The 15,810-nt window shown below is 38.0% G+C and overlaps 1 protein-coding gene across 1 annotated transcript; it reads right to left on the reverse strand.

Moving 5' to 3' along the window:
- Window positions 1-13,514: 13,514 nt before the first annotated feature.
- Window positions 13,515-15,509, reverse strand: LOC125653926 (uncharacterized). The gene has a single exon (XM_056143142.1). The coding sequence runs from the start codon at window positions 15,507-15,509 to the stop codon at window positions 13,848-13,850; it is 1,662 nt and encodes a 553-aa protein (XP_055999117.1). The 3' UTR covers window positions 13,515-13,847.
- Window positions 15,510-15,810: the final 301 nt, after the last annotated feature.

Genomic DNA, 15,810 nt, shown 5'->3' on the forward strand with positions numbered 1-15,810 from the left:
TTGGATGGAGCTGTCTGGTCCATTATCAGAAGAGTGGACAGCATTGTGCGTCCGATCAGAGAAGTTTCTCGAGAAGTATTACGAGGTACAGCGCTACATTATTTTACATGATGTTTACTTCCTGTCACTTGGCCAACTATCAACTTATTTTTTTAGAATCATCTGAGAACTTTTACTGCCCCTTTGGCCCAATGGATATGAAAACGGTTAGCTCAAATTTCATGACTGAATAAAATAAAACACTTTCATCAAAAAAAGTTCTTAGATTTCAAACATTCATTGTTGAAACTTACTAACATATATTATATATATTATCCTTCATAACCATGTTAACTACTAGCAATAATTAAAAAAAAAAAAAACAAATATTTCTAATATTTTGAAGAAATAAATCAAATCTTCTTGTTACACACTTTAAATGTTTAAAAACTAACACTATAGTCAACATCATCTTTGTTTTGTCATTTTCTTCATGTAAGTGACCATGTATTCAGCAAAGTTCATTTATTGTCAACATTTTAATTATTTTCATGCTTTGAGTTGACACTTCCATGGAAGGAGTACACAGTTTGTGTTGCTGGCTGCAAGAACGACTCGCCCACCCCAAGTACATAATGTGTACAGGGGGTTATTGTACATTGCATCACTCTAAACAGGGATTACATGTAGGGACTTGGCTCCTGAGGGACGTGAAATTTACCAGATGGCAACATCTGTGACTCAATCATGCAAGGTGAAGATAACGAACAGTGATCAATCTCGTAACCTACAAGCAATACAAAATAGATAGTTGGGCAAACACGGACCCCTGGACACACCAGAGGTGGAATCAGGTGCCTAGGAGGAGTAAGCATCCCCTGTTGACCGGTCACACCCGCCGTGAGCCCCATATCCTGATCAGGTAAACGGAGTTATCCGCAGTCAAATCAGTGTGCCAAATCATTTCAGCCTCATTTACATTCTCAATTTTGGCGATAACTTATCATTGAAATTTTTCAGGAACTTGTATGAATGGGCAGAAGATAATTTCTTAACTCACCACTCCATCATTGTCTGGTGTTGGAGATTGAACACTTTATTGAAAATTGCTGGGATCCAGGATGTAGCAATCAATGGGTGTCATCATTTGCCCTGAGAAGACTAAGAGAAGTATTCATATTTAATGTAAAAAGTTTAGATCGTGCAAAGAGCATGCAGGCAGATTTTACAGTTATCTCCCTTAGACTATGTAAAGTATAATACAGCACTTCTTAATGGCGTTATTTTGCATATTAAATGTTGTTTGAATGTTGTAAATTTGGTTCATAGTCAAAAACATGAGTTATAGCTACATGCATTGTACCATATTATAGTACAGGAATGTCTGTATGTCCATCTGTAGATGAGATGTATTATGGTACAGCAATGTCTGTATGTCTGTCTGTAGATGGGACGTATTATGGTACAGCAATGTCTGTATGTCTGTCTGTAGATGGGACGTATTATGGTAGAGCAATGTCTGTCTGTAGATGGGATGTATTATGGTACTGCAATATCTGTATGTCCGTCTATAGATAGGACGTATTATGGTACAGCAATGTCTGTATGTCTTTCTGTAGATGGGACGTATCATGGTACAGCAATGTCTGTATGTCCGTCTGTGGATGGGACGTATTATCTGTATGTCCATCTGTAGATGGGACGTATTATGGTACAGCAATGTCTGTATGTCCATCTGTAGATGGGACGTATTATGGTACAGCAATGTCTGTATGTCCGTCTGTAGATGGGACGTATTATGGTACAGCAATGTCTGTATGTCCATCTGTAGATGGGACGTATTATGGTACAGCAATGTCTGTATGTCCATCTGTAGATGGGACGTATTATGGTACAGCAATGTCTGTGTGTCTGTCTGTAGATGGGACGTATTGTGACACAGCAATGTCTGTATGTCTGTCTGTTTTGATAATGTGTATAGGAGGGTCCAACATCTGAATGCTTTTTATGATGTTTGAAAAGCCCTCTAATTTCTGGAAATTTTAGGGTCTGTAGGGGGCTGAGATAAGTTCCCATTCCCAATGCCAAATATTCCATTATTTTTCCCAATTGGAAAGGTCCAGACCCTCGAAATGAAGACCTTAAAAAACCTGAATTAAAATTGTAAAATCCATGGGCCCTCTGTCGGGGTCACGCTCGAAGGCAGGGTCAATATAGGAAAATTGTTATTGACTTTCTAGTCTTAGTGTTACATATAACCAATGTCCATGTGACCAATAAGGCCAGTGAGTCTTCTGTTTAAAAGAGAACAAGCTGGTTTCCTTCTGATTTCTGGGCATTCCAGCACTCATTGTCACTTTGGTTTTTCAGCTCCCTGGTCCTCATGAGATGGTGACACCCTGTAGTAGGAGCAGTTCTTACAGGTATCTCTTAAAAGAAGACGGAGAATTTCTTAGCATCTGATCCATTTCTGGAGACAAACTTTTGAGTAGAGCTGGTAAAATCTTTGAACTCACCTGAGCTATAAGCTCTAGTGGGCTTTTCTGATCACCACTTGTGTGTTGTACATCTGTCTGTCCATCTGTCTGTAAACTTATTTTTAACTTTCACAGAGCCCAATTTCAACCAAACTTAGTACTGTTAAAGGATTAAAAATTGTTTAAATGAAGGGCCTCTCACCTTCAAAGGTTAGATAATCAACAAATGAAAAAAGATAGGATGAGGTCATTTAAGTATCGTCTCCAGAACTACAGAGGTAGAAATGACGAAACCTCTTTAAGGCTTGTGAAATCCTCCTTAAATATATTATTAACTTTTTAAATCTGGCTCCAGGGGATAGGATAATGTCATCAGTGCCTGGGAAGGGCAAACACAACAGGCCAATGACCCCAATTATGGTATAACGGTGAGGACATTCTGAAATTTATTAGGCTGAAATAATGTACATTAGGTCCAGTTTTAGCTCACCAGAGCCGAAGGCTTAAGGTTGATCGATCCTCATGTGATGTCATAGGTTTTTGCAAACATCTTAATAATTCAAATTTTGCGCATGATAGAAATATATCTTTTTAAGGAATTTCAATCACTGGATATAATAAAAAATCTGGTAAACTATTAATTCTGAAAAAGTTTATATTTTCCATAGATAATCAATTATTTATGACTAAAAAATATTTGTCAAGGGCAATAACTCCTAAGCTGGAATTTCCTCTACTGGATGTCTTTTATACATTGGTTTCCATAATATCCACAGTTAATCTATACATATTTATGAATTAGCAGTTTTTTTAAAAACTGTTAATAACTAAATTTTGTCATTTCAACAAGTTCTGATCTATTTTTATTATTCTGTTTAACGAAAATGTGTGATTTTCTGATGTTGATGTATATTTCTGTTTTTGTATGTTTGACATCTTTAAAAAGGTGGCAACATATACATTTTCTTTGGTTATTGATTAAATTAAACTATATTGAGTGGAAATTAATAAAGTTTTTCCACTTTTAACCATTAATATTGATAAGTCACATGAGGATGGAGCTACCTTAAGTGAACTTTTCTGACTGAAATTTGCACATTGTCCGCTGTTGTCGGGATCATAATAATAATAATAAATTCTTTTATTCAGACAGGATAGCACAATTAGTACAAATGACTAGTTTACATTGTGGTCCTGTATAAAACATATTCACAGACAGATAAATGAGAAAATAGAAAAATAGATAACATAATATAAAATATATACATAAAATATACACACGATATCACTGGGGGGGGGGGGGGGGGGGGGGGGGTGAATAAACATATACATCATATCTATATATCACTTATTTGAGTAAAAATGCTTAAATAATGGCATAAATAATGTAGTCATCATAAACTTTTCACATTTTCATCTCCAGCACCAGTGGGCCAATTTCAAAAAAACTTGGCACAAAGCATTCTTGGGTGAAGGGATTCAACTTTGTACAATTGAAAGACCATGCCGCTTTCCAAGGGGAGTTAATAGAGAAATAGTGAAAATACATTGACGATTTATAAAAATCTTCCTTCTCCTGAACCACTCGACCAATTTCAGCCGATCATGGCATAAAGCATCCTTGGGTAACAGTCTTCGACGTTAACCAGTGGCCCGATGGCCGAGGCCAGTAAAATCGGGATCGGGCTTCTTAAAATATTGAACCCAGGAGTCCGGCGGGCCTATAAATGTTTTCTTATATGTTCTGTATATATTACAAATAAAGCGTGAGATTGACTCAGGCTTTGTCATGACTTAGTAGAGAAAAGAGTACCAATTCATTTCCTATAGACCTCAATGTTAACCTTTGGCCCTCTCACTAATTAACTATATCGATTTTAAATAAATGACCGCAAACATTTCAATGTTCATTCCAAGTGTTGATAAAAAATGACAAAAAATATATAGAGGCCATATTTGTACTTTTTTAAAACACATAGCAATCTGCAGTAAATTACACACTTCATTTTAAGCACACCCCTACCATGGTAATTTCCTCAGTCATTTCTCGATTTTGTACGATAATTTTTCATCCTGACAATTGATTTGAACCTGTATAATATTTCTTTCAATTCCACATAATTTCACTCTTGATATTAGCCAATCACGCAACAGCTAGACATTTATACCTCCGCTCAATCTTAAACACGTCCGGGTTACACATACGGGGGTTTGGTACTCTCATTCCAGTAGTCAAATTTCGCATAGAAAAATGATCAACCATGCTGCCTTTTCTGAAGTATAGGGAGGGGGCTCGTCCGGGAAATTCAAAACCACCCAAACATATTTCACAATAACAACCATCAGATCATACGAGGAGAAAAGCACGAAAATTTATGCCCCATTGGACAGAGGGTAGGCCTTGGCTCAGATTTGATTCTGGAGAAAACAAAATGTTTTGTACGTGGTACATACAAAACAAAGTAGAACATGAGCTGCTGATGTCATCTGCGAGATTAATATGTTGAAAAATAAAATAAGATAATCCTTTTAATGCCAGTTGTTCTCTAACTATGATCATCTTGACCTGTATTTTCCTACAGGAGAACTGTGCATGTATCTGTAGAGTAGAGTAAACATGCAGCACCTTGCAAATGACAAGTGGTCAAATTAGAAAAAAACATTTTGGGCCTGTAAAATATTGTTCGGGCTTGCACAATTATTGTACTGGGAGGCCCGAAGGGCCTGTGCTTCACAAAGTTTTTTGTGAAGACTGGGGTAAAAGGAATTCAGGTTTGTTTCAAATGAAGGATCCTGTGCCCTTCAAAGGAGAGAAAATCACAAAAAATAGGGTGGGGGTCATTTAAAAATCTTTTTTTTAGGAACCACTGGGCCAAATGAGCCGAAATTTACATGAAATCTTCCTGACATAGTACATTATTAAGTTTGTTAAAACCATGATCCCCGTTGAGGCCACATTAGGGGATCAAACTTTTGGATGCGAATATATAGGTAAAATCTTTTTTTTGTTGAAAATCCTCTTCTCAAGAACCACTGCACCAGGAAAGTACAAATTTACATGAAAGTTTCATGACATAGTGCAGATTCAAGTTTGTTAAAATTATCGCGCCCGAGGGTAGGATAGGACCATAATAGGAGATCAAAGTTTTACATACAAATTTAGTGTTACCACGTTATATCGCCAGCTATTGCCGTCCACATATGACACGATGTGTAAAAATAATTGTTTTGCTTTACTTCTTTAAACTTTGTTAAAAAATGTATATTCTGCCCTTGTGCATTTGTAAAACACGCAAGTATATCTACAACAGTTTCATTTGTGGCATGGTAAGTTCTACGCTGACTGAATGGGTTGAGCGGTCGACAAACACACATTTAATGGCTGCAACTTTTTTCTGCGACACAGAAATGTGATGTCACACAAATAAATACACACAAAAGTGACATGATACACGAACTTTACAGCAGTTGATAGCAAGTCTCATCAAATAGAGATTTAGTTAGTGTGCACATGAAGATTGGTGGAAGTTTGCAGCCGATAGTAGTTTCATTTCTCAGTTGCTCATGCATAGGCAAAACTACTGGACAATTTTAATTGAGTATGTTCAAGTTATTATTGCAGTTACCTATGCTTACCTGTTTTCATGACACATACTAAATTTAGTTTCACTCTGATTCAGCGGAGCAGACTACATGTATAATTAGGGCTTCTGATCCTTGGTCATTTGCATTGTTATCGGAGATTTAGAAAGGCAGTTTCATCTTTTGTACCTGAAAACAGGTGGCGATAGGCGAGGTTGGCGTTATATAGGATTTTTAGCGTTGATGGAAATCCGTTGTACACATTTCGATGGCGGTATGTGGGGATGGCGATATAATGAGTGGCGATATACCGAGGTAGCTAGGTATGGGGAAAATCTTTAAAAATCGTCTTTTGAAAACTCACTGGACCAAAAAGGTTTACATTTACCTGAAAGCTTCCTGACATAGTGCAAATTCTAGTTTGTTAAAATAATACACCCCCCCCCCCCCCCCCCCCCCCCCCCCCCCCCCCCCCCGACATAGTGCAAATTCAAGTTTGTTAAAATTATGCCCCACCCCCACCCCCTCCGTAGGAAGGATGGGGACACAATAATGGATCAAAGTTTTATATACAAATATATAAGGAAAATCTTTGAAAATCTTCTAAAGAACCATTGGCCCTTACATTTACACGAAGAAAGCTTCCTGATATAGTGCAGATTCAATTTTGTAAAATTCATCGACCCTGGGGATAGGATGGGGGCACAATAGGGATCAAAGTGTTACATGTTATTATATAGGAAAAATCTTTAAATATGGGCCAAGGTGACTCGGGTGAGCGGTGTGGCCCATTGACCTGTTGTAAACGTTTTGTTGTTGACACCAGGTACACTAATTCAACAACACGTAATGTTTTCTATTGATTTTTCATCAATCCTTTATTCTTAAGGTAGGTCCCTAGTCCTGGACCTACTTGTGATTTCTCAAAAATTTGAGTTTAAATACTTAGATTGTTCATTTGAGGGTATGATAAAAACAAAAAAATGGGGGGTTGTCAGTATAATGAGTAAATTATGGTATTTTTATTACGTGTACCCCCATTTGTCAAACGGCAATATCAGAATTCATTGAAGAAGTCCTAGAATATGTCCATAAAATTTTGTTTGAGGTATGATGCTGCAATTTTTTTCCTCAAATATGAAATAAATGTTTAACTAAATAATTAAAAGTGAAATTTTAACACAATTTCATGTTTTTTAATAATGGTGGTACAAAATTGAACTCAATACAGGCCCTCGGCAGTCAAAAATACGGCACTGCAACACCACTAATATGAATATTTTAAAAATTTGACTTGTGATTTTTCATTCAAACTCACATATTATGTTCATATATGAATGCTTGTTAAAATACATTTAAAAAATCTGCCCTTTCTCAGCATAATATTTTCACAGCATCTCATTTTATATTTACATTTTTTGGCCAAAATAGCCATTTTGAAGATGATTTTCACATAATAGAAGATAACAAATATATAACAAGATAACAAATATATAACAAGTGCAGAATTGTTTTATTTAATTCCACAAGTGCATTATCGCATATCATGAATTTTTTTTAATTTACAGATAATTTTAACATGCAATACCCCTGTATATCAATTAAACAAATATGTACCTCTGGTTTTATGTGTGAATTAGATGACAAAAAATGGAAAGAAGATTGGAGCCATAGTCTACTCAAATATAAGTGATTGAGTGTTATTGTATTCATTTTACTAAATTAAAAAACATACAGGTAAATGTAAAAATACGTTTGATAATAATTGTACGTGAACCAATACCAGAGTTCGATCCGGACATGACGTCACGCTACTAGACCCCTACTTTAAATTCTGAGTTGAATCTGCCCTTAAGTAAGAATTGTTATATGATGCCAAAACATTTATGGAGAAAAATAGGAATAAGTAAGATTGATATCATTACAAGAAACTTTTAAGACTCTTTATTCATATATGTACATGCTTTAGGTATTAAACATATTTACAAATACTGAGTAATACATTGGGAGTCGAGGGATGGTGAACTATTTTCTGAACTTTACGTTGGGAGGTGAGGGGGTGGTGAACTATTTTCTGGATTGAACGTTGAGACGTGAGGGGTTGGAAAACTGCTTTCTGAACTTTATGTAGTGAGGTGACAGGGATGAGAACTATTCTATGAACATTATATTGAGACGTGACGGAATGGAGAACTATTTTCTGAACTTTACGTTGGGGGGTGAGGGTGTGAGAAACTTTTTATTGATGTCGCATAGGACTTGATGTATACAGAGGTTAGATATTGTGTTATGAATGTTTTCAAATTGAGGTTTGTTCTCAGTTTGGTACATTCAGAATGAATTCATGGATTTTTTGTAGACATTCATGTTCTAATAGCATAATATAATGGTGTGAAGAAGTCATTTTGGTTACCTATTCCTTAATGTTGAAATAAATTTTACAGGGTAGCAGTTACTTGAGATGTCTGGCTGATTGACGAGGATAATTGTCCTGCGACTCTGACATTCTGTAGGACTTGGATAGCTCTATCACTGTAGAAAATGTCAGGTTTGTTTATGAAGTTATTCAAAATGTTCTGTTTTTATGCCTCATTCATGCAATGACTGGGGCATGTAGTGTTAACCCTTTTTAGCTCACATTTGCTGAAAGCTAAAGTGAGCTATTCTGATCAATTATTGTCCAGCATCAGTCTATTCGTCTGTTCCTAAACTTTTAACATTTTCGACTTCTTCTCAAGCATGTACCGCAGGACTAATATCAACCAAACTTGCCTCAAAGCACGCTTGGGTAAAGAGAATTCAAGTTTGTGCAAAATGGAGGGTCATGCTCTCTCCAGAGGGGAGATAATAAAAAAAATACGGTGGAGTCATTTAAAAATCTTAAGAACCGCTAGGTCAGAAAAGTTGAAATTTATATGAATGCTTCCTGACATAGTGTAGATTCAAGTTTGTTCTAGTCATGGTACCAATGGGTAAGATGGGATCACAATGGGGGATCGAAGTTTTACATGGTGATGCATGGGATAAAGCATTAAAAATTCTCAGTAACAACAGGGTCATAATAGTAATCATATTGATATGCAAGCATTCATTCCCAAGTAGTGCAGATTCAGGTTTCTTCAAATTAAGGTTCCTAGGGGTAAGGTGAAGCCACTATTGGGAATCAGAGTTTTACATAGGAATGTATAGGAAATATCTTTAATAATCTTACAGCAGGGCCATGAATACTTTGATATACAATCATCCCCAGGTAATGCAACTTAAAGTTTCTCCCAATATTGGCTCCCGGAGGTAGGATGGGGCTACGATAAGGGATCTAAGTTTTAAAGGGAGATACAAAAGATACATATTTAAAAAATTTCTTAAGAAAAACAGGGTCATGATTACTCTATGTTAATGTGCAAGCATTTCCAGGTAGTGCAAATTCAAATTTGTTCAAATTTTTGCCCCTGGGGATAGGGTGAGATCAAAATAGGGAATCAAAGTGTTATATAGGGATTATAGGAAAGGCGTAGATAACGAACAGTGATCAATCTCATCACTCCTATAAGCAATACAAAATAGATAGTTGGGCAAACACGGACCCTTGGACACACCAGGGGGGTGGGATCAGGTGCCTAGGAGGACTAAGCATTCCCTGTCGGACTGGTCACACCCGCCATGAGCCTTATATCCTGATCTTGTAAACGGAGTTATCTGTAGTCAAAATCAGTGTGCCAAGAACGGCCTAACAACCGGTATGAAACATGTCAGACAGCATAGGAAATATCTCTAAACTCTTACAGCAGGGTCATGGATACTCATGCTAATATCAAAGCATCCCAAAGTATTCAAATTGAAGTATTTTCAAATCATGGTCATGGGGGGGGGGGGGGGGGGGGGGGGGGGGGGGGGGGGAGATGGGGTCATAACAGAATCAAAGTTTAAGTGGGAATATGACTTTGTACAAAAACAAATCATCCGGAATTTATAGGTTTCTTCATGTTGACTTAGAATGACAGCAAATTTGTTGTGTAGAAGCCTGTTTAATAGAAGTTGTTTTTATGAAAAACAAATAATTCCCCAGCTCCCCAAATTGGAGATGCATCAAATGAAACCTTTTAATGTACTGCATGGTATGGAGGAGAAAGCGTGGGCAGGAACAAAGACATAATGAACTCCGATAAGCCATATAGGAGGAGATATGTACACAAACTATTTTACACACGCCACCTTAAGATCCACTATACTTTATACAAAAACATTATACTTCTCCCCGGGAAGAGGGGAGACATAAATACCCCTTAGGGGATCCACACTTACTTTTCAAGTATGGGATTATTTTCTGCTTTCTAAAGTTAAGAAATTATAAAGCATTCCTCTAACGAAACCCTTTCCATATCCCTATTGACCGAACAATGTTTTTAAACAAGCGTGTGACGAGTTCAGATAAAAATAGTGCTTACTTTTAAAGACCTGCACGTGTTTCTCCTAGCTCTTGGTTTATCAAATGGTCATACTGATCCACACGTAAATCTTGTTTACCATTTACGCTTTCTCTCTCTGGACGACATGCTACACTGTTTACTGTCACTTGGTCATGTGTTTGAACGTGTGGGCCATTTATATCAATTTGATAAATGACTGGTTAGTGTCGTACTATGTGTCCCACAAGCGGGGGCATTTATCCTATATGTGCTGTAGGACAGCTTAATTCCCCATGAATATTTGTAGACATAGCTGTTTGCTACAGAAAATACAATGGACTAGATTGGAAGTCAAACCCAGGGTCCCAGAATATCTAGTCAAGTGCTATTAGAAACTCTAGTCAAGTGCTCTCAGAATATCTAGTCAGGTGCTCTCAGAATCTCTAGTCAGGTGCTCTCAGAATCTCTAATCAGGTGCTCTCAGAATCTCTAGTCAGGTGCTCTCAGAATCTCTGGTCAGGTGCTCTCAGAATCTCTAGTCAGGTGCTCTCAAAATCTCTGGTCAGGTGCCCTACCAACTGAGTAACATGGAACCAGCCTCACGCCAAGTTAAAATGTCATGCTTAAAGGTAATTCATCAGTCACAAATACAAGAGCTTCATAGGCAACAATGCTCACCTGAATCAAGGTGAACCCTCTTATTCTGCTGTTGGGATCTTGAAAAAGATTTGTTTTCAATCTTTATTCCAATGTAAACAAAAATTCACCCCATATTGTGATCCCAAAATGAGCACTACATAACCTTGATGCAAGGTCAAAGGTCATGGTATGAGATGAAAGGTTTTGCCATCAAGAATCTATATAAAAAGTATGAAAGACCTACCTAAATATTTAAGGAAATATTGCCTAGGATAAGTTTTTCTACAAGTAGGTGAAGATCAAGGTTTAGGTTACAAGGTCAACAACTTTGGTAAGAAAGGATTGATTGAATATTGTTTAACGTCCCTCTTGAGAATATTTCACTTGTATGGAGATGTCACCACTGCCGGTGAAAGGCTGCAAAATTTAGGCCTATGCTTGGCGCTTTTGGCCTTTGAGCAGGGAGGGGTCTTTGTCGTGTCACACCTGCTGTGACAGGGGACCTTGGTTTTTGCAGTCTTGCAGTCTCATCCGAAGGACCGCCCCATTTAGTCGCCTTCTACGACAAGCAAGGGATACTGAGGACCTATTCTAACCCGGATCCCCACGGAATCGGTAGGAAAGGAAAGGCCTCGTCCTTTATTGTGACAAGGTAGGAAAGGAACGGCCTTGTCACAATATCATCTTATCAAAGGGTCTTGTCATAAGGTATTTTATATACAAAATATGAAAACACCAGCTTAAATAGTTCCAAAGATATGATCTTGATGAGGTTTTCTTAAAAGTTGGTCAAACTCCAAGGTCACAAGTTTAAAAACTCTGATACATAAAAAGGTTTTGTCACAAGAAGCACATATGAAAAATGAAAGACCTATCACTCACAATTCAAAAGTGATGAGCAGCAAGGTTCAAGTTTTAGCTAAAGTTTTGAAAGATAAGTCAAACTTTAAGGTCAAGACTGCAAAGTCAAAGAAAATGGTGTAAGATGTAAGGTTCTGTCATAAGGAATCTATCTACAAAATCCAAAGGATGTACTTTAAATAGTGCAGGACATACTGCCTAAGTTTGGTATTCTTAATAAAAAGTCAAACTCTATTAATTACAGTTAAGGTCACAGGGTTAAAAACTATCAGAAAGGTCTTGTTGAATAGAATACCGATATATGAAATATGAGAGCCATATGACTCACAATTCAAAAGTTAGTACACATTTAGCAATAATAAAGTAGGGGGCAGACATACGGGACAGGACAATATGCCCCCCTCCCCGGATACAGTCGCAAGGGTATAAACACTTAAATCGTCACACCTGATACACTTGAAAATGATTTGTTTAAGTGAATTACCTGCACTATCTGAACGTGTTTGCATATAAACATGACCCTGCTGTTGTTGAGATGAAGAATTTCCTGCACTATCTGAACTGTGTGGATATTAACATGACCCTGCTGTTGTTGAGATGAAGAATTTCAAAAACGTTTCTCTATATATCCCAGTATAAAACTTGTGGCCATTATTGTGCACCACCCCCCCTCTCCGAGGACAACATGTTGAACAGACTTGAATCTGTACTACCTGGGCATGCTTGCATATTGATGTGATTAATTATGACCTTCTAGTCTTGTGAAGATTTTTCCTCTATATCTCCATGTAAAACTTTGATCTCCTGATGACGTCCTACCCCACCCCAGGCAGGCCATGGTTGTACTACATGTATAATATATATCAGGAAACTTTTACATCAATCTCAATTTTTCTGGCCCAGTGGTTCTTGAGAAGATTTTTAAATGACCCCACCCTATTTTTGCCTTTTCTTGATTATTCCCCCTTTGATCCTTCCTTTGAACAAACTTGAATTCCTAGAGAAGATCATAATGTGAAAAGTTCATAACAGCAGACAAATTCTAATTGGAAAAGTTTCCTTTGTACTGTGGATATCGGAGTGGATATCTCAGAGGTTAGAGCACCTGACTATTACATATGTAATACAGGGGTCTCAGGTTTGATTCCTGGTCCAGTCAAACCATTGATATCAATCTGGATAGCTCAGTGGTTTGAGCACCTGACTAGTAATACAGGGGTCTCGGGTCCAATCCCTGGTCCTGTCGTATCGTGGGAACGAAGGCCTTGGATTTGATCCCCGTTGTGACACCGGTTCAGCCATATCTTCTTTTCCTTCCCATTACATTGACATCTATATAAACATGTAAATATATCACAGACTATCCTTGACATTTCAGTTTGATATGATTACACTTTGTTTATTTTGTAGGATGGTGGATATTTAGATAAGTGGTGTGATGTTATTGATGGTAAACAGAAGACTGTGACCTTGAATCTGAAGATCTGTGATGAAGACTGGACGTTTGGGGTCACTCTCTGTTACAGTACTACAAATCTAAGTAAGTACTCAGTAATAATGTAAGACTGAACTCTGTATCATGTTTATCTAATATATACATTGTAAAATCAAACACATATTGAATTAATTCACAAACAAAATAATGTTCTGTTAAACTCACAAACACTAGTACATGTTACACATCACAAACAGAGGACTGTAATGTACACAGGGCTGTAATTAACACGGGGATGTAATTAACACGGGGATGTAATTAACACAGGGCTGTAATTAACACAGGGCTGTAATTAACAAGTAGACGGAATTAACACAGTTCTGTAAATTACACTGTGTTGGTAGATGTAATTAACACTGTGTTGGTAGATGTAATTAACACTGTAGAGCTGTGTAATTAACACTGTGTTTATAGATATTGGATTTTCTTCACTTTAGCAGTGTAATACTCAGCCACAAAGAGGTTGTCTCTGATGTCCACACATAAACCCCATGGATAGTCTAAATGACAGTGAATGTAACGGAGGAACTGTCCGTCCTGATCTAGGATGTGGATACGGCGATTGTTACCGTCTGCTGTCAGGATGTGACTCTGGCTGTCTGTAGTGATGCCGAATGGATCAAATGATTGCTCGGTATTAGAGGGATGACCAGTGTATCTAAATCGGAGTTTTCCTGACTGATTGACCACCACTACTGCTCTAGCTGTAAAGTCAGCCACACAGATATCCAGGTTCTTGTTCTCACTGAGGTATTTATTGTTATTATCAGATGAGTAGAGAGGACGACCCTGATCATCAAACTGAATGCTTTGTTTCTCTGTGGAGCCGGAGTAACGCACGACTTTGGATGGTTTTCTATCATCACTCTCCATGGTAACCAGGAGATTGTTACCCGCGGTACAGCAGACATAGCCAGGTCTCCACCCCTGTAGTGTGATCACGGTCTGTATCTGTTTATTCTTAATTAAGTTTACGGTGTTATTACTAGTGTCAGTATAAACAAGATCTCCGTCCCGTGTCACTGCTATGTCTGTTGGTTCTCTCCCTGACTTGGTTTGTATTGATGTCAGTAGTTTACTCTGGAGGTTGAGCAGCTTCATGGTTTCGTTATCCCCGTGTGTCCAGACTTGATCTTCACTCAGACAGCTAACACTGTATAGATAGCTATACCCAGTGTCTATGGTGGCGGTGACGCGCGGCTCATCAAGCAGTGGTTTGACTGGAGGAGACGATACAGCTTCTGCTGACTTCATTGTGTCGCCATGTTCTGTGTTAATGGATAATGGCGACAGAGAACCAAACATTTCATTGAGCTGATCTTTGTTTATTTTCTGAGGAGACAAACTCGGTAATGTGACTCGGACTTTAGGCGGTAATGTTCTAAATTCGGAATTCCTAGATTTGTAAGTAGAGGTTAAGGAGACGTCATTTGATTTTAGGATTGATTTCAAGTCGGACATGATCTGTTTGAGTTCCGCCATTTTCTGTGTGATTTCTTCTGTATTTTTATTTAGTGCGTCCAGATGTTTAGTTTTCATCTCCGCAATGCCGGATTTCCGTCGGTTGACAATGGCGGTAATCTCCCGGTGTAAGATTTCTCCTTGTTGGTCAGCGACTGTGGTCAGTTTCCCGTAATTTGTTTCTAACTCGGCTTTCTCAGTTTGCACATTGGAGGCCATTTCTTCATATCGCGGGTAAATTCTCGTCTCGAGTTCTTCTAAATCTTTTTGTAAACTTTCTGTTTTAGCGCCGAGTTTTTCCAGAATATCTGACATATCGTGACCTTTGTGTTTACCTGAGGAGACGCAGGTAATACAGACAGGAATGTTGCATTCCTCACAGTGAAGCTCGCAGTGTTTATCGGGGTGTTTCGGACATTTTGGGTAGTTAGGGGTGACCTTTCTCTGTAAAAACGGCACGACATTGTGTCTTTTAGACGAGTCTGAGAGGTGCTCTCCAACACAGGCCTTGCATAAGTTTGTATTACAAAGTTCACAGTGACTCTGTAGGGGGATAGTTTCACAGAGGTCACACAGTAGGACTTCCTGAGCACTGCGCCTGGGATGCATTTCTGATGGCGGGATCACACGAGTATTTTACTGTCAATAAAAAAAGAATCTTAGAGACATGAAAAGATATCGAAATTTTATGAAATCAGTAACGAAGTGAGCAGATCGATTCCGTTGATCACAGGTTAAGTGATCAGATCTATCTCATTAATCACAGAAATATCGATACTATTAACACTACAATGTCAGAATGCATATACATATATAATTCTGTCTCACCTTAAAATCCAACATGGCCTCCCTGTTCTTTCGACCTTCCGTCTAGTCCTGAGAATTAAATACCTGTGCGGCGTGTCAGCCT

The sequence above is a fragment of the Ostrea edulis genome, chromosome 7 (genome assembly GCF_947568905.1).
Source record: "Ostrea edulis chromosome 7, xbOstEdul1.1, whole genome shotgun sequence".
NCBI lineage: Eukaryota > Metazoa > Mollusca > Bivalvia > Ostreida > Ostreidae > Ostrea > Ostrea edulis.